Below are 25,078 nucleotides of genomic sequence, written 5' to 3' on the forward strand. Positions count from 1 at the left end.
AACAGCAATAGTCCCTGCCCCAAAGAACTCACAACCTAAGGGAATGTCTTCACTGCAAAATTAACTCAGGTGTTTGCATCGCAGAAGTGTAGATTTCCGGTCCTGGCCTTGAACTCATGGCTCGTGCTGGCCTCAAAGCACCAGGATCACGGATGGGGTCAGCCTCTGGCCAGCTGGCAGCATGCTGGGAAGATGTCCTGGCCACAGTCTCTTCTGTTCACATGCTGTGGACGCGCAGCAAAAATGTAGCAGTGTTGCAGGTACAGCAAGCCGTGAGCAAATGTACGGCTCAGACACCACACTGGGCTATAGATGAACAGGTGGGTGACTCTGGTTCACTAGCAGGGAGTAGGTAACAGCCCAGGGGAATTGTGGGAAGGCACTGGAGGCCTGCGTACCCACTGCTGAGCTGCTGCATTAGCAGCTTGAATGTGGGCAGCACTTGAGGTGAGGGAGCCCGGATAAAAAGCGTCACCACCCTCGAGCAAGCATGTGGATGGGAGTCGGGGTAGGACCAACACTGGAGTCAGAACCCAAGTTAGGGCTTGTCCTCGCCGCACCAAGCATTCTCCTTAGAGCAGCAGCTGCGGAGGAGGAGGAGGAGGAGAGGGCTTGGATTACAGCCCCTGGACTGCACAGGGACAGTTTCTTCTGCACTGCTGCTCTTCGGGGAACACCCGCCCCACCACGATCAGGCACCTTGCATACACCACACTGACGCTGTGCTGGTGCTGCCCAGCAATCAGCCAGGCAGCTTCCTAGTAGTGGGGATGCCCCAGTAAGTCTCATCTGCAGTTTGATTGTGGGTGAAGAGGCAGGTGGGAGTGTCTCTACCTGCCCTACTGCAGGCCCTCACTGTGCCCCTCAGTTTAGCTGAAAGGGTACCCTCGTTACTCACACGCCCCATCTCCCACGGTATGTCTAATGCCCACTGCTGGACAGAGAGCCCCAGTCCTGTGTCTCAGCAGGGGAGAGACAGTCACCTTGCACAAATAGCAGCGAGGCTGGCCAGCTTCCTCCAAGGCAGTGATTCTCAACCTACTTACCATTGTGGGCTGCATCCGATACTGCCTGTATGGCCCTGCGGATGTCACATGGGCCACAGCTGTGTGCTGATTGGGGCACAATGCAGGCCACGGGTTGAGAACCATTGCTCCAGGGGCTGGTCCGAGCTGCCCCAAGAACTAAGAACCTTCACAAACCTCACCATTTCCTGCTCCCAAGGCATTTTTCTGACCTGACCTTCTCTAACAAAGAGCAACAGGTATCATTATATTTTAAAAACCCACTGCCTCCCAAAGCAAGACACTCCATTGCGCACGCTTCTCCACCCAGAGAAAGGATGAGAGAACAAACACGGGATGGATGCCTCGTTATGCAGCTTAATGTGCTCTGGGAAGGTGCTCAGATGCTAAGGTGCTGAACGCAGGATAAGAGCCTGCATAGGACAGAATCCCACTGCCATCCTACAGACTGGCAATGCCCATTTCAAGGCAAGTGGCATGATAAATATCAAGCAAACAGAGCTGATCCGTGTCAATTGCACTATGGCCAATAAATAAATTATCCACACAGACCCTCTAGTTCTTGTTGATTCACGCATGGAGCATCCCTAGTAGACAGCCACAGAAACAGCTGTGCCTGATTCCCATCGAGCTACATACCTGGGATGGGGAGAAGGGCAGTGCCTTGACAGGGGTGCTCTTGGGTGTCATGCTATTACAGGAGTCTACAAAGGAGTAGCTGGTGTTCTCTGTGACAGGTGAGAGGGAGATCTTCCTCTTCTTCTGCCTCTTGAGCACAGAGGGTGGCGTGCCCGAGCTCACCTCTGACCGGGGGGAGATGGGGATCAGTTCGCCCTTGCTGCTTTTGCTCAGGTCGGAAATAGTGTGGCCATCCAGGCGATACTCTGTCACGTGAGGCAGAGGAGTGGGGCGTTTGCTGGGCACTTGCCTGACGGGGCTGTTGCTGCTGCTGCTGCTGCCAGTGGCTGGATCCTCGGGCAGGTCAAAGTGAGTCAGGTCACACCACCCATCCGGGTCCTGCCAGACAAGAGAGAGACCACAGGTTGAAAACCACTGTTCTATGGTAACGACAACCTTGCACAGATCCCTTAGACACAGTCTGGGGACGGGCTCCGTGGACCACAGGTTGAAAACCACTGGCCTACACAGACAGGAGTTTTTCCATCGGTGTAGGAACACCATCTCCCCAAATGATGGTAGCCATGTCGATGGAAGCACTCTTCTTGACATAGCTGAGTCTAAACTGGTCGAGGGTGGTAGCTGTCAACCTAACCTTTAAGTGTAGGCCAAGCCTAGGAAAACACAGACAGTTTTTCTACAAGGCTGAGATTTTTGAATCTGCTTAAGAGATCTGGAAACCCAATTCCCAATAAATGTAATAGGAACTGGACACCCAAACTCCCCAGGCAGCTTGGAGATTCTCAGCCCAAGCTTCTCCCACAAAGGTCAGTCAACGCCCCTCTATTCTGGCTAGCTTCTCCCCAGATACTTCAGTCCTGGTCCCCACACAGCTTTGCCAATGGACAGTGCAATCGTGATTCAGTCCTTCGCTCTTTGCCCCACATCTGTAAGGATCCAAATGGGGCCACATTCCCCAAATCTAACATCCTCCCTGAAGAGGAAGGTCAGTCAGCTAAGCCAGCTGCCTTGAAAGCCGAAGAGGGTCCATTTTGAACAAGACGGCCAAGTCCCACTGATATTTTAATCTAACCCCTTTTAGATACGCTCTGTGCAGCGGCCGTGAGGCAGACTGGCTGGGGCTAGCCAGTCAGCCACACTCCTGTGAGAAGGTTTACACTTTTGCTGTGTAACTGACTTCAGGCTGACACAAACTGAGGACGAGGTTGGGACTTTGATTGCAGCCCTGAGCACGGGGTGCTACATAAAAGGCATCACCCCAGCAGCATTCCAGGAGGCAGCTGGCCACTGAGACGCCCCGCGCAGGCATAATTTCTCCCTGCTCCTAGCGGGTAGTGATTTGGCTCCGCCTACTCCCTGCCATTCCCTGCCGCACCCGAGCACTCCCGGGGTAGGACACCCTGTCTCCGCTGACTCCCGTGAGCCTGGATCCAAATTACAGGCAGCCCCTGAAGAAGAGCAGGTGGGGTTCCTTGCTCTCTGGTGCAGGCACAAAGCCCTATCTCGGGCTTGGAAGTGGGTGGTGAGAACCCACAACGAATCTCCAGAGAGCCCAAGCCTGGAGCCTTTACTCACGCAAGCAGCCCCACTGAAACCAATGCATCACCAAGGATCGCTTGGGGGGGGGCGGGACTGGGCCACACCATGTGCCTCCCTCTCTGAGGTGAACATTAGGAGACTAGACGTTGCTCCACTCTTACCGATTCTATCATGTCCAGAGCTTCCGTAAAGACCGGCACCGAAGCCAGGCTCAAGTAGTTGGCAGTGTCAGCCGCCCATCTGTATGGAGAGGTGCTGTCCGCTGAGGCATCTTCAGGCGCCACGTCTTCTGGGGCATCCCTGGCAATGTTCTCTACCAGCACTGCAGCTGGCTGCTCTGAGGGCAGCTCCTGGAAGTCAGTGGCTTCTTCTTCCTTTACTTCCAAGGTCTCAGCAGGCCAGCTAGCCGGCAGGATTTTCTTTGAAACACCAACACAAAAGCCATATATGAAAAGAACACTAAGGTTGCAAAGTCAAGCTCTCAAGATCAGGGAGTGCCAAGATTGGGCCCCCCCCTTGCAATCTTAGTTCAGTCTCCTCGTGCATATGCACTGCGCTGGCGTCTTGTCAGCATCATATGGGAAATGTGTGGCAGAGCCAGGAATATAACCCTGCTCCCTGGACCCCAGTCCAGTGTCTTAAGCATAGCAGAGCATCCTTGCTCTTCTTACAGTCCTCTGCCCCAAATGAAGGAGTCTTGTAAAACAATTAGGGTCTGATCATGTAATTGAAGTCTGTGCCATAATGCATACACACACACAGTACCTGAATTCAGGCTACAGAGGTGACCTTAAGTCAGTCCTAACTTTAGAGAGCATGACTTAACCTTCTTTTAAGGTAGGTTTGTGTATGTAATTTCATATGTTTAAAAAAAGAGAAAGACAGAACACCCCTCCCCCCACACAAACATACATCATCATCATCAGGGTTTGAACCCAGAATCTTTAGATCCACATCACAGACCTCACCCACTTGAGCTCAAAGAAGCAGCCCGTTATCCTCTATATGGACCAGCTAACAGAACAGAACACGCACTATGCCAGTGGCTTACACAACTATTTCCTAGGCAGGAGAGGAGATTTGGGAATCAGGATTCCTGGGTTCTACTCCTGGGTTAGAGCAGGGCATGTTAGTGGGTACAGACAGCACAGCCAAACACACAGCTTTGGCATATCCGTTCTGAAGGGCAGCATGGCGATGGCTAAATGTCTCTGAGCTGCGTGAACAGAATAAACAACACACCCCACCACCAACCAAAATACAAGCTCTTTCACTATAAGATTTTATCAGCTGATTCACTTGGCGCAGTACCTGGTTCCCGGCACTCTGGGCACTTTGGCTTTCTTCACCCTCCACCTCCACCAACAAATACAGGGGCTCAGATTCTTTCGTTTCACTGAGGAAACCTCCCGTGTCCACTTTCCGTTTGATGGTGGAGTTCCAGTGGTTCTTCACAGCATTGTCAGTCCTGGAGAGAAAAGCCCCAATTAACCGTGATCAAGAGCCACCAGCTCTAAAATGCAACTGAGAATCCATATTTGTTTCTAGGTCATGCTCTCAGCATCCCTCAGTACACGTATCTCTACAGCCTATCTGACTCTTAAGGCATTAATATCAGGCAAGGACCCTACCTCCCAGGCAGCAGCTTGGCAATCTCAGCCCAGCGGTTCCCCAGAACTTTGTGGGCCTCAAAAATAATTCGGTCCTCCTCCTCCGTCCACGATGACTTCTTCACCTCAGGGTTCAGGTGGTTGTGCCAGCGTTCCCGGCACTGCTTCCCCAGCCTGCCTTTCAGGTACTTTGCTATCAGTGTCCATTGCTTTGTGCCGAATTTTTTAACCAATTCAATTACCTTTAAACGAAAGTAAAATGAAGTGAATGAATGGACATCGAGTGTACTTGTTTTCAGATTTGCTTTTTCCACCGTCAGTGTCTCTACGCAAACCCACGTGCCTCAGTAAGAAGAGTTCTGCTTTGAGGAGATGGTGCATGAAACCATCACTCAGACCCATGGGCATACGTCTCCATTACTCTGCATTTTGCACTGTTATTCACACCAATGCCATGTGTGTGTAAAACGCTGCCGTTCGGTACTGGGGTAAGTGACTATGCCGGGGTCAAGGCAGCAGAGAACTGAGCTGTGTGTGTGGCAGAACTCTTCACGGTATTAATGTGGGTGATAGATTTTAAACCATATGCCCATTTCTGATCAGGTGACAAGCTGTCATGTGTTCTGAGGCCCTTCCATCCATGTCTACCATGGGAAACTTGACTGCACTGACAAACTCCATCCTCTTTCTAGCATTCTCCCTGGTACAAAGAGATTATATCTGCAGCATGTGAATCATGTGAGCATATTTAAAACTCTGTACCCAGCTATAGAGCCAGCATGGGCAGTCTGACCGCTAATCACAATTAAATAATGTTAACTTAAAAAAACCCACCTATGTGACCATGCAATTCTGTTTTTCTCATCTTCATTCCACCCTGCCCTGTGTTATCTCTGTCTGCTCTTCTGAACATCCCTTAGATTCTATGTGCTTTGGGGCAAGGAATCAGTCTTTTTTGGCTCTGTGAAGTGTCATGTATGCTGAGAGTACTGTATACATAGTCATAATGTAGGTTACTCCCTGTATTTCTCCCCAGAGACCCACTTGGCTGGTTAAGAAGAAGGACTGATGGGTTCCCAAATAAGTCCCCATCCCATCCAGTCTTCCTTGGCAGATTTTGATATCTATAATGCCAAGCAAGGAGCTTTATAGTCATCAGATGACCAAGTCCCTGCCCCAACTTGCTTACAATCTAGTACAGACAGGCAACACACCTTGCACAAGCAGTCACAACTCCCAGGGAGTTGCTGGAGCCGAGATCAGCTGCGATGTAAAAGGGGATGGAAGGACATGAGGAAGCAGGCGTACATGATGAAACAACTTCATTTACCCAGTCTGGCAGAGCAAGCAGCGGAAGGAGACAACAGGAATGTCGTGGTAAGTGAAGATGGCGGAGTCTAGGACACACAAAGCGGTGCAGCCAAAGAGGAAAGCAGAGATGCTGGCAGAAGTGCAGGGCCCTCGCAGGGAGAACAAGGAGTCGTAATGCAATGTAGTGTGAAGGGGCACGGTCACAGCTGCAGGAAAAGCAGCAGATTTTCCGTGACATGCAGGACAGTGCGTACAGGCAAGCAGCAAGGGGCACGGAAAGGAGGAAGCTGCAGTAATCAGCGTGACATGAGCAAGGTGCAGACAGGGGTTAGCAGGGAAATTGGCCAGGAAAGGGTAGATCAGAAGATACTGAGGCAGAAAAAAATGACATGAGGTAACAACTGTCAAACACATTCTTCCCTCCACCTCCCACTGCTCGTCCCCATGTCCACACTTTGCTGGATCATTGCTCAAGCAGTGTGGCATGGGGAGAGAGGCGGGTCGTTCAGATGAGCAAATCCTAGGGCATTTAGAGCTTTACAAATGAACACCAATGCCTTATTATGCAGCTCGGAAGCAGTTAACCACGTGCATAGAAGGCTACAGAGTGCTGCTCTTTTGGGCTGTATATAACAGGACTTCTAGACTGCAAATCCAGCACCTTTCATGACCTCCACAAAGAGCGACAAACCCGCTGACCACGCCGTGGCTATGAGGTTACCTTCTGATCCTCTTCCTTGGTCCAAGGCCCTTTCACCAAGTCTGGATTCAACACCCTCAGCCACCGGTACTGGCACTGCTGATCGCTGCGGTTCTGCACCAGGGAATTAAAAGAAGCACGAGTTAGAAGAGAGGCCGCAGATACAAGAGCAACACAGAGCAACCGAGGGAAACCTTCCACGTGGGGTGGGTTGTTTTATTTTTCAAAGATAACCAGGTGAGGAGTGGCCAGCTCAGGAGATGGGGCGGGAAGGGGAGCCTGCCACCATTCACCCCTCAACGGCAGTCTAGGGTGGTGACAACGTGACAGCTGCATGGCAGCACATCTGAAATGAGACGGCAAGTTCTCAGCACCATTCCCAATGGAGAAGGTGTCCACATCAGGAACACACTCTGGTTCCTTTGTGAGTCATGTCAGTAGATATGGGTCCTAGAGACAAACCCCCCATCCCCATCCTTACAGACAGTCCCTGCTGGGAATGCTTGGGGCACAGTGGCAAACGTGTGGGCAAGGGAGGCCTGCCCTGCTGCCGCTGTCCTGTCAGGTGGATCAACAGAGGGCTCCAGTCTCTAGAGCCACCAACTAGTGCTGACATCCCACGAACGCAGCCACCTGCGCTGGCTCTGCCACTTTGGGGCACGTAACAAGATTACAAACCACCCTCTGCAGAAAGAAATTCTGTCCAAACGGGCCAGCTGCTCTCAGCCCTTCAGAGCTTGCCATTCCTGTTCCCAGCTCCTCTCTCTCCAGCACACACTGCTCCAGGCTGTTCCCGTCCCGTGTCATGCTGGTGACTGGAAGCTACGCTTACAGTAGTTAGTCACACACACAATGCACACAAGAGGAGTCCCCTCCAAGCTTAGACCTTCCTGGCCTGGGAACATCTGCCATCCCACACTTCTCTGCCCAGCCAGGGGGGCACTAAAGGACACTCCCCACCAATGCTGCACTGCATGTGGCCTCCTGACAGACTCAGACTAGAAATAAGGTGTACATTTTTCATAGGGAGTGTAACTAACTCTTGGAACAACTGGCAAAGGGTGATGGTGAAGTCTCCATCGCTGGCCATTTTGAAATCAGGACTGGATGTTTTTTCAAAAGCTCTGCTCTGGGAATTATTTTGGGGCAGTTCTCTGGGCTGTGTCATACAGGGGGTTAGACTACATAGTCCCTTCTGGCCTTGAAATCTGTGAATCTGCGACGAACTGGGGGGGCAGGAAAGAGCTGGGAACCAGCATGTCAAGAAAATGAGAGATGCTCAGCACAGGGGTGACTGACAGGGCCCCACACCACGTGCTCCCATCTTTACAGGAGGGAACAACGTTTGCACATAAAACCCACCATTGCATAGAACTTGAGCATGTGGGCCATACACACACCTTTGCCATGACTGCAGTTCAAATAGGGCCTGTGTCCTATTGCACCAAGCATGGGACACGGTGACAGACACACGCGAGTTCTCGTCCCAGCTCCAATGTTCACCCCTTGGAGGCCTTGAACAGGTCATGGAACGTTCTCCCCATTTCAGATGGGTTAGTTATTTTCCCACCCTGCAGGGCTGCTCCGAGTGGTTATTATTATTTGTGTTACCAGAGCATTTCAGAACCCCAGTCAGGGACCAGGAGACCATTGTGTTAGGTGCTGTACAAACACAACCCTAGCTCAAGGCTGCAAAGCACTTTGGGCATAAGCAGTGCCAAGTATCCTAACTGACTGAGCGAGAAGGGAGCCCCTCACGCTACCTGAAGCTCCACTTACGGGAAAGTGACTTGCCAGGAACTTCCAGTCGCTCTGTCCAAACTGCTTCACTAGCGCTTTCAGCCACTCATCCTGCAAAGAACAAAGGGGTCAGTTTTCATCCGCACAAGCACAAGATGTCACAGCCGTGCTACTGCACAAGGGACATGTCGCTAAGTATTTCAGCTGGAGAGAGAGGGGCTTGAACCTTTGCCCTGCTGAGGGCTTTATGCCATTTATAATCATGGCCAAATAACCCAAATCCAGCATCAGTCCAGCTGCCTGTAGCAACACCCGGTAGGCAGAATTTCTAATCCGTGCCATAAATGGCTGGCAAAGGCCCAGGCTACTCATTGAAAACAAGAATTCATCTGCTGTAATTAAATTCTGTTTTGGCCCAACTACGTTCTGACATGGCTTGATTCAAACTGTATGGACAGGCCAAACTGTGCTCCAGTCAGTGTGTTTTGCGCCTCATAGAGACACAGACTGACGGCCCGTCTATGCTGTTGGATTACAACCAGGTAGGCCCTTGACATGACTCAGACAGGGCTGTATTTTGCTGTGCAGACAGGGCTAAACCTTGTTTTAACTGTGTCCCCACACCATGCTGCAGCCCTGCCTGTGTGGTACAGCACGGCACAGCTCAGGGAGAGCTTTTATCGTGTAGATGGGCCCTAAAGCAATTATTTTAAAAACCTGGTTATAGCATCGTTTAGCCTCAGTCACACAGCTCAGGCAAAGCCCGGTCTAACCCAGTTTGGTCACAAATCAAGTTAAGAACTCTCAGGGCACGTCTACAGACTCTTCCCACGTTGACAGAAGGGGTTTTCCCATTGCTGTAGGTAATCCCCTCCGCAATGGGCAGCATCTAGGTCGACAGAAGAATTCTTCTGTCAATGTAGCTGCATCTACACCAGAGTTAAATCAGCTTAACACTGGTGCTCGGAGGTGTGAATTTTTCACACCCCTGAGCAACGTAGCTAAGTCAATCTAAACATTAAGTGTAGACAAAGCCCTAGACTCAGTTATTTTGGCTGAAGTAGGAAAGGTAGGAAACAGCTTGCTCGCCATGCTGAATCTGGTGCCCTATTTTCATGATTTTTAAAAAAAAAGGTGTGTTCTTAACTTGCGTTAACTAATGCAAAGGTAAAATCCCTAGTGAAGACCAGGCAGCTTGTAGTTTTCCCCATGAATTCGCAGGTTAACCCCATCTGCTAACTCATGTAAAATTATAAACTGCTTTGTCTTCACTAGGAGTTTACCGGGTTAGCTAACATGAGTTAAGAACCTTCTTTTGTAACAAAGACAAGGCTCGGTTTGAACATCTCTCCCCTGGGAGGGCTACAGAAACATTAGCATAAGAAGACAGGAATTGCCATTCTGGCCCAGATAGTTGGGTATCCTGTTTCTGACAGCAGCTGATGGCACATCCTCCAGGCTAAGGTGTGCACCTCCAAAGTCAGGTGTAAACTCTTGACTCATCTGATGGCCAGTATGAGATCCAAGTGCCCTTAACAGATACATATGGATGAGAATTTGCTTGGGGAAACACCAGCTGCTTAGCTTTTAACAGTCCCGATTAAGACCATTCACCCTACAGCTTCTCCCCTTTCCCCAAGTCCCGATTAAGACCATTCACCCTACAGCTTCTCTACGCAGGAAGTCGCTGAGGTGCCCCATAGAGTGGGCTTTACTCCAGCCTCCTCCCTCCTGCTGCCCCCAGCCACTCTATGCCCACCCCATCAAAGAGACAATGCACGTTCTGAGCAGGGCCTGCTCATCGCCTACCTCTTCGTGAGTCCACTTGACCTTGCACTTGTTCTCCCGCTGCTCCGGCACATCTGAGTCTGTGTCCTGGTAATGCAGCTCATCTTGTTCCTCACTACACGAAGCCAAGAGAAGTTTTGTTTTATGAGAGCTGCGGGAGCTGGAACAAACACCACAGCGCAACCCAGAGCTCTGCCTCTGCTCATGGGGCTTTTCACAAAGTCCTGGCCACATTTCCAAACGCAGCTGCCTCACCTGAACAAGCGAGGCATCAAATAATTACCTGCAAATAGGAGGCTGCACCCTCTGCTTAGGAGAGCATCTTTACAAATCCGGCTCTTTGTTATTGGCAAACAAGATCAAGGAGCATAGCTCAAACCCCTGTGACCTCATGATGCCAACTGGGTGCATGTGGGTTACAGGCATCCCGAGTCCGGTATTTACCTGCCAATTCACCAAAGGGTATCATGTAAGGTCTCTACTGACAGCCGGTATCACACTGATTGTGCTGCCTGTGTCTGGTAGAGGTGAGGAGCTGACACCCGACAGGCTCTGAAACGGCTTCCTCTCGGTAAAGGCAGGTGGTAGCAAGGTGCCTCACAACCCTGAAGAGTAACCTCCCCATCCCATCCCAGGGACAAACCCTTTTAAAACTAAAGGAAGACATGGGAGCTTTTTACCTTAAGGCTATGTCTACACTAGAGACCTTTCAGGGGCACAGCTGTACCACTGCAGCTGTGCCATTGTAAGGTCTCCCATGTAGCTGCTCTGTGCTGACAGGACAGAGCTCTCCCGCTGGCATAATTCAATCACCCCCAATGAGCGGCGGTAACTATGTTGGCAGGAGAGCGTCTCCCGCCAACACAGTGCTGTCAACACCAGCGCTTGTCAGTAAAACTTACGCTGGTCAGGGGGTGTTTTTTCACACCCCTGAGACAAGTTTTGCCAGCATAAGTGCTAGTGTAGACAAAGTCTTAGAGAGGAAGGATGGCCAAGTGGTTAGGACACTCGCCTAGAACTTGGGAGACCTAGGTTCTCTCTGCTGCAGACTTCCTGTGTGACCTTGGGCAAGTCGCTTAGCTTCTCTGGGTATGTCTACACTGCAACTGGGAGTGTGCCTCCCAGGCCAGATAAAAATAGCTGCGTGAACATTGCAGCACTGGCAGCGGTGGCTCGGGCTAGCCACCCAAGCCTGGATCTAGGGGGTTGGGTGGCTAGCCTGTGCTGTAACGTCCAGAGTCCATGCTTGGGTCTGAGCTCAGGCGGCTAGCTTGAGCTGCTGCAGTTTCCATGCTGCTAGTTTTAGCAAGCTAGCTTGGCTCAAGTCTATCTACCCGGGCTGGGAGGCAGGCTCCCACCTGCAGTGTAGACATACGCTCCGTGCCTCAATTCCCCACCTGTACAATAGGATAATAGCACTGCCCGACCTCACAGGGTGTTGTCAGGTTAAGCAATTTAGAGTGTGAAGCACTTAGATACTACCACAATGAGGGGCCATAATAAGTACCCAAGGTAGGTAGGTCACCAGTTCAAACCCAGCCAGATCACTAGTGTCAAAGGAATTACTGACTGATGGCAGTTTGGTGGCCTTTGTGAATTCAGTTGCTGATCTAACATCATACAGACCACATTCAGCATCCTTGTTGACAGCACCTGAGCCAGCCTATCGCCCTTACAGGACATCCCTATAGGTCAGGGTTTAAGCCCTGTCATGGGACAGAAAGAAGCAACTTGCCCTAACACTGCTTATGTCTTATGCATTCTGTGGCTTCAGTTTGCAGGCCTGTGAACCTAGCACCTAATTCATTCATCATAAACAAAAGTCTTCCAAAACCACGGGAGATTTACAGCGACACCCTCAGCTTTGAAATCACATTTCTGTGCTAAATTTTTATCTGCTGCAATTAAGAGATGAGGGAAAGGACTTTTCTCTTGACTCTCTCCAATTCGTTTTACTTTGTGTACTTGACCACACTGTGTGCCTGGTTTGTTTCACTGTTTCCCTTGCGCAGGTAGTCGATCCCAACAGAAAAAACCCACAACAGAATAATGTGGTTGTAAACAAAATAGATGGATAGGGTGACTCAGGAACAGGTATCCTACTGGACACTACTTAACACATTTAACTGACCAGATTTCCACTTGTCTTGAAGGCTCCAATCCTGCAAATGCAAACACTTAGGCACATGTTTAGTTTTACTACTGGGGACAAAGATGCTGACCTCTTTTGTAAAACGCTTTGAGATCCACTAATGAACAAGTGCAATATAAGCCCGTTAGTGTTGTTATTAGCACAAGGTATCAGTGAGAGGATTACGATAAGTGAAATAAGCAGTGGTCACAGCACCTCAGCTGTCTAGTCACAGTCAAATTCTCTGTAGGCAGCGATCACCTCTTAGTGTGTGGGCACAGACACACATAACTGCAGCCCACCTCCCCTGCTCTCACATTGGTGATTACATACCATCTCCATGACAGCTTCACAGTCACTCACATAGAAATAACATTAGGGAAGTGTTTAATATGATTTAGTGGCTAAAGAGGAGCAGCCACAAGCACCATGTGACCAGGCTGCTCTTCACAGGTCACAGTTTAAGACCCACTAGCCCAGTGCAAGCCTTTTGCTTTACTTTGTACCCACTAGCATGATACAGGCCTGCCTCCAGCTCCCTTATCCAGATAGGGAGAGCAACTGGACTCGATCCCATGGGTTTAAGAGCTGTAATTTGTATTGAAGGAGGGAGGAAATGAACTGAACTCTTGATTCCTTCTCAATATTTAGGTAGCACCCAGGCACATAATCTCAGACTGAGTAGGGGTAAAAAAGACAGCTATTGGGTAGGCCTGGTTCTTACAACTGGAGCATAATACTGTTGGATAAACCACTTAGCCTGTGCTATACTATAGTTTGGTTTGCCCCATACTATTGTCTTCATCACAGTAACACACCCAGAGGCCAGAAACAAGATCAGGGCCTCAGTGCTGGGTGCTGGTCCCAGCACCTGATCAGCGAGCATACTTGTCTCAAGGACTTTATAATCGAACTGGCACCTTTCACCAACACCAAACTGACACAAACCAAAACACACTGATCCCTTGAGATGCAAAACTTTTTCCATGCCAGAGATGGCTGCTCCCCTCCCCACCTCACATTCTGTGAGCAGGCCATTTTAAAGCAGCCCTTTAACACAGACCACCCCCCCGCTGCCTGCCCTCCACGCTCTGATCCTGACCCCTTCCTAGCAATCATGGAAAGACTAATTCTGTGCATTACAGATTCCCCTGTGTGCTGAGCAGGATCCCCCATAATGGGTGCAGGGCGGGGGAGGGAAATGGAGGGAGTGGATTCTACCCCCATGAGATACCAGGGAGGAGAGGAAATGGGGCCCGGGGGTGCAACAAACCCCGCTTGCCCACCCGAGTGGGCACGACGCTTGCCCCATAGCATGAAACTCACCCGCGGGTCCTGCGAGCCATCCTGCCCCTTTGTGCATTAAAAACACCAACCGCCAGAGAATCAAAGCGGCGCGCCAGGGGGATGCTGCATCCCTTGGCTCCGCTGCCGGCCCGTGCCGGGGGTGCAGACTCTGACCCCCCGGCTTAGCGCGCGCGGCGGGCTGGACACGGGGGGGAAGCTCGCGCCTGCCCGGCGTACAGCGCAGAAGGCAAGAACTTTCCTATCTCGCGCCAACTCCACCCCGGGGTCCAGCCGAGCGTGCGCGAGAGCGACGAGAAGCGCAAAAATAACAGGAGGGAGGAACAAAAAAAAGAGGGGAGGGCGGGGAAGAAAGAGGCGCGCGCGGGCTGCTTGTGAAAACTCCTTCCCTTTCTCCGCCGCCCGACCCCCAATTCTTATTAAAGCAAGAAATGGGTGTAAAAACAGGCATGCAAAGGACGCGGGCAAAATACAAGCATGCATGTGTCCACCTAGACGTGCAAAAATGCATGCATGCCTGTATCAATGCCTCTGGAACCGCAAGCACCCTGCGTGGGTGCACACACAGGTCTGCAAACCCACCCAACGTCTGCTTGTTCCTTAAGGGTGCGCTCGTGGGACCCCTCCCCCCTCACCCGCCGGTCTCCCGGACAGACTTAGCACACGCGCCTCTTTAGTGAGCAGGGTGCAAAGCGCCCCCATCTCCAGCAGCAGAGCCGTCTCTCTGTGCAATAATGCCAGTCACTGTGCTGCTGAAATGCAGTTTATTTCAAGACAGCCATGGTCCTAGGGTTCTGTGAAGGCTGCCAAGAACACAGATGTGCTCTGTCTGTTCCCCTGTTTCAAGCAATGGCTTCTGGGGAGTGTAATTTCTTTTTTTATGCAGAGGTTCCTTGTTCCTCTTTTCCTCTGTGGGGGAAAAATTCTCAGTTTTTACACTCTTGCAGCCAAATGCAACCTGCTTGGAGTTTGTGTTTTGTCATGTTTTCTTTTCCCTGCATCACTTTTCCTTTTGGACTTGTTTTTCCTTGCACACCTCCATTATAGAGATAAACACATGGGCCTGATGAGCAGCCTATAATTGGAAACCAGATGTTGCTTTTTAATTTGTTTTGTTAAAATAACCCAAAGAATTACTCTAACAGAGAACCAGGAAAAAAATCAATCAAAATTTGACCTAATACATCCTTGCCAGAAGTCCATTAAAACAGGGGAAGCAAAAATGCAGGGGGTAAACTGCAGACCTGAATTTGCTTTGCACAGTAAGGCCCCATTCCTGAAACCTGATCTAATGACAGATCTCTGCACCTTAGCTGAAGCCCCGTTGACTTTGGGGCTTTTGTGGGTCTCTTCTCTCCCTCCATGTTATCTCATGGCCTGACTCATCCATCATGCCTCGACGATGCAGCCCTTACACTGTCAGACTGCTGAGACTAAATTCACACCAGATGCCAATCCCATTGAAGTGGATAGGCCGCTGGGCTACAAGTCAGGATACCTGGGCTCTTGTCTTTTCTTGGCTGTCACTGACTCACTCCACGTCCTTGGCCAAGTCACTTAATTCTTTGGGCCTCAGTTTCCAGGCAAGGGGGTTCCAGAAAGGATGGAGCTTGGCTGTTCTCAATGGTAGTAGATGCCAGAACAAGGACCAATGGTCTCAAGTTGCAGTGGGAGAGATCTAGGTTGGATATTAGGAAAAAGTTTTTCACTAGGACGGTGGTGAAGCACTGGAATGGGTTACCTAGGGAAGTGGTGGAATCTCCATCTTTAGAGGTTTTTAAGCTGTGGCTTGACAAAGCCCTGGCTGGGATGATTTAGCTGAGGTTAGTCCTGCTTTGAGCAGGGGGTTGGTCTCAATGACCTCCTGAGGTCCCTTCCAACTCTAATCTTCTATGATTCCCCATCTGTGCAACAGTGATAATGATGCCTACTCACTTTTGTTAAGGACTTTGAGATCTATGGGTATTATATCTGTGCTAAATTACAGTTATTCCACGGCTGAATATATCCCTTGTTCTCTGAGTAAACAACAAAAAGCTTTCTATGCCAGGCAACAGAAGATTTTCTCCATTTGTTTAGAGGGATGTTGTGAGGATTAATGTTTGCAAAGTGCTTTGAAGATAAGAAGTCACACAGAAGAGTTATTTCTATTATTATTGTTGCAGACATATATTATTTGGGGTAGAGGTGGATTACAGAGAGAAGACAACTAAAGGGAAGTGATTTTATCTTCAGAGACACATGCCTGCAGAGATGTTTACCAGCATTTTGCTGGGCAGCACTGAAGAACAAAGGGTCAAGAATTGCACTCTTGTACATACAATGTCCTAAGTGTGCCCTACATGACATCTGAACAAGTCACATCTGTAGCCACTCCAACAAATACAATAACAAAAACAGACATGGGTGTGAACGTCTGTACAGACAAGTTCACAGAAAAAGGTGATCAAACAATGGAACCACAGTAGGATGGGCGAGCGAGGGTTAAAAGGAGAATCATCACAAAGCCATATATGAAAGCAGATCAGCACACCCCACCCACCTCTGCCATCTCTTAACACCTATTCACAACTCCTGACAGCAGTCCCCATCACTTCCAATCAACCTGCCCAAAAGACAGAAGCTCATAGGACATGATAAGAGCCCTGTGGCACAGTCAAAACACAAGATGCAAGAGTCAGAAAGAGAGGTGCCTTCAATCCAAGCAAGCAGACTGAAGAACACCCATACATATAAAAGGGAGAGGTAGCTTGAGTACTCAGGCATGCAAGACACCGGTCTGTTTAATGGGTGTCCAGGATAAAATAACAGTGGAGGGGATTCACATTCATCACTGATGTAATTGCAGCCAGCAGCTCCCAAACTCTTGTCCGTGGACCTTCAGAGAGCTGGCTGGTCATAGGCTCTTACCTCCTCTTTGTTTCCAAGCCACTACCTCACACTGTAAACAGCTAAAAACACATCAAATACTTTCCTCGTGTTGCTTTTCCATGTAAACAGCTGCCGTAGTTCCATGGGGATACTACTGGATTGTGAACAGAGGGAAGCTGGTCTGCGCCTTTCCAAAGGAGAGAAGAGGAGGTCTGCATGATCAGAAATGGGGGAGGAGGTGTGCACAAGACAATCTCTCCACTGAGATGAGGGATATCCAATGAAAAAGTTTGAGCAGCCTGGTGCTATAGATTGATCTCCTTTAGGAGCACACACTTGCATAGGGCTAACCATTGCCAGCAGATGGCACTGTTACTCCACACAAAAAATTGCATAGGTACATTTATCTGGTTCAAAGCACTCCAGCAGTTGTGTGTGTTTGGTGGTTATTTCTATTTTGGCTCAGGAGTGAGCTACCAACCGGCTCTCACAATTGGTCCTCATTTCTGACCCTTGATTTTTGTGACTGTGTCTCCACAAGAAGTCTATAACAGCACTAAGTGGACAGGTTAAATATATAAACCCCATAGACCTATTGGGCTACTGATGCAATTCTGACAATGGATGTCCTCGGCTTACAGGCCTCCAGAGTGAATGTTTTAAAGGGCAAAAAAGTTGGGACCTGATCATGCAGAGACTCATGTTTAACTTTAAGTATCTCAGGGAGTTCAATGGGACTATTCAATATGTGCAGGGCTCTGCAGGGCTGATGGGCGACCTCCCACCAAAGCAGCTGCAGGTTGTGTTCGCAGCATCATCGCTGCCAAGCTGAAAATCCCCCTCCTCCCAAATTAACTTAATAGGAAATTACAGGGAAAGGGCCGGTTAACTAATTACCAGTGCTATAAAAGCAGCATCACTGCAGTAGCAGAACAGGAGTGGATGAGAACTTCAGCAGACACAAGAGGTGAGTGGTTTGTGGAAGAGTTGAGTTAGTCCTGTTATTTTTCAAATATTAGTGGGTTGGTTTAGTTAAGTTTTTCCTTAGAGAGAAACAGAAGAATTCTAAGCTTCTAAAAACTGCCAGTATGGTCATGTGCCATTATACAATTTTAGTGGATTTTACTCATTATCTTTTATGTTCAAGGGGGCTTCCAACCTAGTCAATGTCAAAAGTGAACTAAAAGCAACTTCTGGTCATGCACCTGCTGCTGTCTTCCTACTCTCTCTTGTGTCTTGTGCCCCTTTCCAGATGCTTCCTAAAAGCACTTCCCTCTCTGGTATTGTATAAGGCCCACCTACATGTGGGTGAGGGAATAAGAAATATGGAAACAGAGCTAGTGTTGTCACACTTAGCCTTACTTTGTAAGGGTGTGACTGCAGTTGGGTGTATAGCTCCACTGACTTTAGTGAGGTTCTCTGAGCACAGCAATGTTACTGTAACCTGTGGACTGGGTGCAGAGGGGCTGTACAATATGCTGACCAGCAGGATGCCTCTGGATACAGTCACTTGCAGAATTAGGGCCTGAAAATAAGGAAATGTTCTCTAATTGGTCAGATGTAGTAATAGTCAATGCTGTCAATGTCAAAAAGTGATCTTAAAAAGGTCTCTGAATTTGGTGCCAGCTACTATTCCTGTTACTACAGAACTAGTAGGGGGGTGGGGGGAGGGTTTGGTGGTGGCACTTTTTTTTTTTTTTTTTTTTTTTTTTTTTAAAGCTCTCCTGACTTCAGGGTGGGGGAAAGAATGTCCTAATAGTTTTTTTTTCCCTGCCCTGTCACTCGCTTTCAACAGCAGTCTCAGGTGTGCATGCGTGCCGCATCTTGGTTTAACATTCTTAGTGGACTTATCTCTAGGAGTAAAGCCAAACCCTGGACTACTTGAATAAGGACTTTGGCAGTGCTGAAAGTCCTATTATTGTAATGATGATACAACATAGATCCACAGATTGTCAGGCAAGAAGGGGCCATTATGATCATCTAGTCTGACCTCCCACATAACTCAGGCCAGAGAGCCCACCCAGTAATGTCTGCATCAAGCCCATAATGTCTGTTTGAGCTAGACCACCTCTTTTTAGAAAGACCCCCAATCTTGATTTAAAGACTGACTGAGGGAGAGAGCACCACATCCCTGTACTGTCTAAATATGTTAGCCCAATAAAATACCATGTGTAAAACAGTGACTCCCTTGTACTGCCAACACAATGCTATGTACAGCTCCACTAAAGTCGGTCTCAGATAGTGGCAGCCTTAATGAGGTGGTTTGTTTTTTTTGGTGCTATGTGCCAGTTATGGAAGGGAGAGACATACCCTGAATTTCCCTTTCCTCAACTCTGCATGATGGGATAAGAACCTCCTCATCTTCCACCAAAAGCAGAACCACTGTGACAGTGGGAGTAGGCAGGAAGGGCTCCTTGCTGCACCATCCAGGAGGCCAGGCCAGTACACCGCTTCTGGAAACTGCAATGAGCTCTTCCTTGAGTGACTGCTCCCAAGTCCCCACAAAGCAGTAGTTCCTGTAACTGCCCTTCCCCATGTATTCTGCCCCTCTAGCCCACTAGAGGGCTTTAGCTCTGCCATCTAAACTGATCTGTTTGAATGCTGAGCTGCTCTTAAAGTGACAGTGTCCACCTAAGCTCTTTTAAAGCTTAAATTGAAGAAAAATCCAGTTCCTGCTACAGAACCCTTGGTACAGCACGGCTTGAGATTTTCTTCTTTTTAGAAGAGATTGTTCCACTCCCCTGTCCAAGAGCCTCCTTGGTAACAGAGGATGACTAGTGAACGTGCTGTCATGCAGAGAACAATGTCCAGGGAATGGAAAGCTTCTCTAACTGAAGGAAGTTGGTCATCTTAGGTTTTATGTGTAAGCTACTGTTACAAAACTTCCAGACAAATGTGATCTTAAAGTTGACTTGGTCCCTCTAGTGTCCAGGGACACACTGTCCCTAAAAACCCACATTGCCAGAGGAAAAGCCCTAGACAACACAAGAATTCTTGGTCTAGTCTCTGTCTAGAGTGGCAGGAGAAGAGCTACAACTGTTTCTGTTAAAGAGTAACCATGTAGCGAGTGGCCCCACAGCGTGAGAGCCACTGCAAGCCATAAAGTACAGGGAATTACTAAATAGTCTCTAGCATCAGACCCCATCTGACAAAGAACGGGGTTCTCCTATGCTGGAGTTCTGAGAAGTTCCCTCTCCTTAGGCTGACTTGTCCCACCATCCTTGTAGGCAGAGGACTAGAGCCATTCAAAGACACCCCTTAAAGGGGACCCAAAGCAGTAGATAAGGCCATGGGGTAAAAAGCACTTAGCATGAGCTTTGCTAGCTGCAGTGGACACTCTTGAACCTAATGCTAGACATGGCCATTGTGCAGGACATTGGGGCCACTTGTGACATGGAAAGAATGTAGACAAGCTTCCAACTGTTAACAACCCCTACCTCTCTGTCTAGTATCATCCGTGTAAATCTTAAAGCCCTCTACAAATGCTAATTAGTCCAGCCTAATGACACCCCTGGGAACCAAGCCTCCTCTGTACTTTAGGAGCAAGACTCCACTTTCCTGTCCATGTTCATTGTGGGTGTCTGTCAGCCAGCACTATCCCTTGGCTCTTCTGGCTTCTAATCATCTGCTTGGATGAGCTGTCTACCCGTGGCAATGGACACTGCTTCAGAACAACTCAAAGCTTTTAATGCTAGTTGGCGCTAGAAATGAGGAAAGTGGGTCTATGGACACTAACTAGGTTACTAATTTACGTTAAAGGGTGAGGCAGGCATATAAAAACCATGTAAAGCCTAGCCTATGCTATTCTTTTTTTTTTTTTTTTTTTTTAAACTGATACAAGCATGTCCATTACGGGGTGTGTGGGTTTCTAACTGGCATAGTTACACTGATCTAGCTTCATCTACACTACAGTTTATATTGGTAGAAAGGTGTTTTCTACCAATATAGCTTATTTTGTTTGAACCAGAAACAGGCCTACTAGTGTAAGGTCTCTGGTCTAATTCTCCATTCTGTGGGGATGACTTTAGCTATACCTGGATATCATTCAAGTAGCCATCAGTCTCTCTTGACCCTGGGCTTGTCTCGCTCAGACTCTGGAAAGGGAGTCTAGTGTTCCCTCAGTCAAGGCTTCCCGTACTCACATGGTGTCTCTATTGGGTGCAGCAGGACGTCACAAGACTGAGTTTGGAGATCCTGTGATGTCTTCCACCCACAGAAGCAGCACCAACCTTGTGACATTAAAGGAGATGTTGGAACATGGGTTTGTGGCAGGTGCTTCCAGCTACATCAACTTTTCTCCAGGCAGCAGCTACTATGTGGAGACTGACAGCACCTCTAAACTAGATGCCTGGGATGGCCTCCTTGACCTGGAGAACACAACAAAAGGCAATTCTCAGCTTGCCCTCAAATGGCCAGGGTCTCTGAGCAGCTGTGTGAAGGGTGACCTGAATTGTGTGACCCAGGGCCCTGGTGATGGTGGCCTTGCTTCCTTCTGCAAGACACCCAGTGTTCTTGTTGCTTTTGACTTGTCCAGTGTGGCTTCTGAACCCAACAGAGTCCACTCCATAGTTGATGTATTTTGTAATGCCAAGTCCTCCACGCCATGCAAGGCAGAAAAGCACCCCAAAGCAATGGAGAACTCTCTCTCCAAGAGCTCGGAGATAACTGACTTCTCAAGTCTCAGGAAGCCAGCTCCACCCATATGGGAGATCTCTGAGATACAAGCCCCTCTCGACAACACACTGTCCCTGGATGCAAGTGCAGAAGAGCTGAGGTCACTGGGGTCTCTGAAACCAGATACCTCCTCTTTGGAGAAATCTGTCTTTGCTATTGCTTTGGCTTGGCCTGGTGCAGCTACCAAGAGGCATTACGCCCCTGCCTTCAAGTGTCTCAGTTCTGATACCCAGGGGAGTGAGCCAGAGTCTCTAGCTGTTGCTCACTGCATCAAGCCATTTGACTTTGCTATCCCCACTCTGCCGATTGATGGGGTGACAAGCCAAACGGGCCACAAAAATCCAAGAACTCCTCAAATGTGAGAGGAAAGGAGTGAGCTTAGCTTGGTGACTGATGGCCAAAGCCAGCAGGCTAGGTGCCTCCAGAGAGTTTAGTAATGTTACTTGGGACTTTCTGGTAGTGTGTGCTCTGCATTGTGATGTGGTGCACAAAAGGCCAGTGTATAAAGCCTGACTGCAGTTGGTGTTCATCTGTGTCCAGGAAACCAGTTCCCCTGATGGTAAATCTCTAAAGAATCTCATAGTTTCAGCTGCAAGTGGTGGGGACTCATTCTCTGTTGGGCTCTGGTGCTTTCCACCTGGTGAAGGGCTCTTTACCCTTTTAAAAAAAAAAAAAAAAAATCTAGTATGGAAAACAGCTTGGTGCACTATGGGGTGGAGAAAGCTAGTCTAAATTCTTAGACAATGGCTGTTGGTAACTTAAATGGCTCACAAAGACTAACTTGATTTTTTTACTCTTGCTCAACCGCACTGAGAACTTGATTTGTGACCTTGTCATATTGACCAGACTGCCTGGTAAAAATATGTCTTGTTTGTAGTGTGCAAATAAAGAGAAGAACTCCATCTTGTGTATAGCTATTTACTACTGGTTCACTGATTATGCCTCAAGGGAGGGAGACCCTGTGCTCCTTCTGCTTGGAGGAACAATAGCATTGTATTCCCTTTTAGCCTAGCTGTAGGGGCAAGTCACCATTGGCAATACTCACTTACTGGGGAAAGCAGCCAACTGTTAAACAGGCACACTTAACCTGCAAATTACACTCTCCTTACCAGGCAAGAGGCTTCAGATCTAAGGATCTTGCATAGTTACGTATTCTAACTTAATTCACCATATTGAAATGTGGTGGAATGACAAATCAATTAGCATCTCTAAAAGTACACATGAAGGACCAATTTAGTCAGAGTTCAGGGAGTAGCACTGCACCTACACGTGTCGTTGAGCAGAGCACACAGTGACAGGATACATATGTTTTAAGCTTATAATTACAGTACAGGCTTTGGCCTAAGAAAAAGCTCCAGAGGGAGACAAAACAGGGAGTGACATCTAAAACCAGTAAGTATGGTTCCAGAGGGGTAGCCGTGTTAGTCTGTATACAGCAAAAACAACAAGAGTTCTGTAGCACTTTAAAGACTAACAAATTTAATTTCTGTAGGCATAAGCTTCTGTGGGCTGTAATCCACTTTGTCAGATGTAAGGAATAGAAATCACAAGGCACATATACATATCTAAGGGAAGTAACAACAATGGGGGAGGTGGATGACAGCAAGGTCCATTCAGTAGAGTACTTGAGGCCTATTCACCTCCATTGATTAGGAGGTGAGCATGTGTGATCAGAGGCAATTACTTCTTGTAATGAGAACCAGTAAGTATGGGTGACTAATGGTAGGTGGAATGTCCCACCAAGACAATACTTTGAGAAATAACTTTTTCAGGTGAAGAACAGCTTATGTTAAACACAAGGCTATTTTCAACCTAGCCTAAACTAATTGGCTGAGTACTAAGGGTGGGATCCATGAAAGGACTTTGGTGTTGCAATAGTGAGGGTCATAAGGGCTAACTTTTAGATGCCTAGAAAATCACAGAACAACATGGATCTAGAAAGCCCAGTTAGCACCAATACAGCCCATACAACGACTGGAGCAAGAGACACCTAAGCATGTGATCCACAAATGCCAGTTTATGAGGTAGAGAGCTGCCTGAACCAGCCAAGGGGAGATGGTAAGATGAGAGGGCTGTATACTAAAGACATGCCTTCCTGCCACCCAGACATAAGTACTCATCACTGTTTAGCAATCTACAACTGGGAACCAGCTGCCTGGTGTGAGGGAGGGTTTAGGCACCTAAAGCATTTCAGACAGGAAGAGGTTAGTCATGGGCCTTGCTCCATGCAAAATAGTTGGAGCAAAGTGATGCCCACCTTGACACCTACCTGAGTGGGTAGAGCACTCAGGTGGACTGGGGTGACTTGAGTGCAATTCCCCTCTCTGTCTAGGGAAGGAAGAACTCGAAGTGGGGCTCCTCTAGCAGGTGAGCTGGGAGGGAGCATTTCCCTGTGTACCCCTCCACGGGTTTGTCAACAACAGCTGACTTTTGTTGATAAAACTCTAGTGTAGACCAGCCCTTAGTCCCAGCTCCCCTGCCCTGAGGGCTGCCCTTGGTGCCCAGGTAACAGTTGTTAAACTAACAGTCAAGTAACTGTCTACATCTAGACTCTGACTGGCCCATCCCTCATGTGGGACTAAACCATTTGCACAAAGAAACAAGATGGCTTACCTCACCAAAGAGGATTAGCCCCGCTCTTACAGCCTGAAGGGGGGCGGGCGACGGTGACGCGTTCCCGGCGGCTACACGTTTTGTGAACTACAAGAGCAGCCCAGGTGCTGGGGGAAGGGAAGCGAGTGCACCCAGAACAGGTCCCAATAGTGTACGTGAAAAGCAGCCTCGCACGCTCAGGCTGCCTGCAAGGACGGGACAAGTGGGAGGGGATGAACAGTGGGTGGGAGGTTGCAATCTGCAAGAGCAGAGGAGGATTGGAAAAGCTGAAGCAGTCTCATTCATTGCCGGGAGAGAATCAGGGAACGCCTCCTTTTTGCAGGAGAAAGGGTGAACCATACCAGGTCTGTTTAATCGGGAGCAAGTGAGTTTGCAGCACCAACACCCCCTTGTAACTCCGACTGGGGGGGTCACTAGGGATGGAGCAGAGGAGAGACCATTGTTATTTATACCCCCACTGCATTCCCAGGAGCCATCGTGCTCCGTGAACCTAGCCCGGCTGGAGTTGAAGTGCTCCACGTTGTGTTGTGTACACATGGACGGTATTGGATGGAACAACAACACGTGCACAACTCAGACACCTCCTCGGCAGAAAGTGAGGGCGGCCGGCAGGGTACCCAACCCTGGCTGTCCGTCACTGTTCATCTGCTGGAGCTACTGAAATAACAAACCCCACCGCCTCTGTTATCGGGGGGGAGGAGATGGGAGGACAAAAAATGCAGTTACCTCGGGTAGGTCCCTTGGAAAGTGTTAGTGGCAGAGCGCAGCAGGAGAGCAGCCATGACCTGTTCAGCATCCTGCAGGCTGGAGTCCTCCTAGTTCATGTCTCGCTCTACTTTATCTCAGCCCAGCGCGGAGTGGGAGTGGGAAACAGGATGGGCATGGTAGCCTGAGAAAGCGGGCCAGGCGCGCGCCCAGCCCGGGGAGGAGGCGCACTGCCAGCGAATGACTACACGTGTGTGCAAGGAGAATCAGCCCAATCGTGGCTGCGGGCTGCAGCTGCTACAGTGCAGGGCCGCGTGCTGCTGCGTGCGCGGAGCCCTCTTCAGGCAGGAAGCAAAACAATTTGAGATCTATGGGAGCCTGGCAAGGACAAAAGACAAGACAGCCGAGCAGATCTGCCCTTGATAGG

General features: G+C 49.1%; 2 protein-coding genes across 4 annotated transcripts in view; one reads left to right on the forward strand and one right to left on the reverse strand.

Moving 5' to 3' along the window:
* The window catches only part of MYBL2 (MYB proto-oncogene like 2), a 40,405-nt gene extending 15,582 nt beyond the window's left edge, over nucleotides 1-24,823 (reverse strand). Inside the window, exons 1-8 of one of the 2 annotated variants that reach the window (XM_067554656.1) lie at nucleotides 24,673-24,823; nucleotides 10,374-10,467; nucleotides 8,604-8,675; nucleotides 6,846-6,938; nucleotides 4,835-5,055; nucleotides 4,515-4,671; nucleotides 3,365-3,622; nucleotides 1,665-2,042 (exon numbers count right to left, since the gene is read on the reverse strand). In XM_067554656.1, the coding sequence (XP_067410757.1) occupies nucleotides 1,665-2,042; nucleotides 3,365-3,622; nucleotides 4,515-4,671; nucleotides 4,835-5,055; nucleotides 6,846-6,938; nucleotides 8,604-8,675; nucleotides 10,374-10,467; nucleotides 24,673-24,728 (1,329 nt within the window). In that variant the 5' untranslated portion in view covers nucleotides 24,729-24,823. Of the gene's footprint in view, nucleotides 1-1,664; nucleotides 2,043-3,364; nucleotides 3,623-4,514; nucleotides 4,672-4,834; nucleotides 5,056-6,845; nucleotides 6,939-8,603; nucleotides 8,676-10,373; nucleotides 10,468-13,809; nucleotides 14,013-24,672 lie in introns of those variants that run through there. The other variant, XM_067554657.1, reaches the window with a different exon arrangement.
* Nucleotides 17,601-22,235, forward strand: LOC137157184 (uncharacterized). 2 transcript variants are annotated; one of them, XM_067554417.1, is made up of 2 exons: nucleotides 17,601-17,626; nucleotides 20,824-22,235. In XM_067554417.1, the coding sequence occupies exons 1-2, from the start codon at nucleotides 17,602-17,604 to the stop codon at nucleotides 21,693-21,695; spliced, it is 897 nt and encodes a 298-aa protein (XP_067410518.1). In that variant the 5' UTR covers nucleotide 17,601; the 3' UTR covers nucleotides 21,696-22,235. The 2 variants fall into 2 exon arrangements, with proteins under 2 accessions (XP_067410518.1, XP_067410519.1); XM_067554418.1 differs by having other exon boundaries at nucleotides 17,608-17,626; nucleotides 20,827-22,235.
* Nucleotides 24,824-25,078: the final 255 nt, after the last annotated feature.

This window comes from Emydura macquarii, unplaced genomic scaffold (genome assembly GCF_026122565.2).
Source record: "Emydura macquarii macquarii isolate MOO-44397 ecotype Brisbane River unplaced genomic scaffold, CSIRO-AGI_Emac_v2 contig_1483, whole genome shotgun sequence".
NCBI classification, from domain to species: domain Eukaryota; kingdom Metazoa; phylum Chordata; order Testudines; family Chelidae; genus Emydura; species Emydura macquarii.

Bases quoted from the DNA above. Each gene is read 5' to 3' on its own strand.
- LOC137157184 (XM_067554417.1), top strand. From the start codon at position 17,602: ATGAGAACTTCAGCAGACACAAGAG. The intron at 17,627-20,823 runs GTGAGTGGTTTG...TATTGGGTGCAG, and splicing joins AACTTCAGCAGACACAAGAG to CAGGACGTCACAAGACTGAG.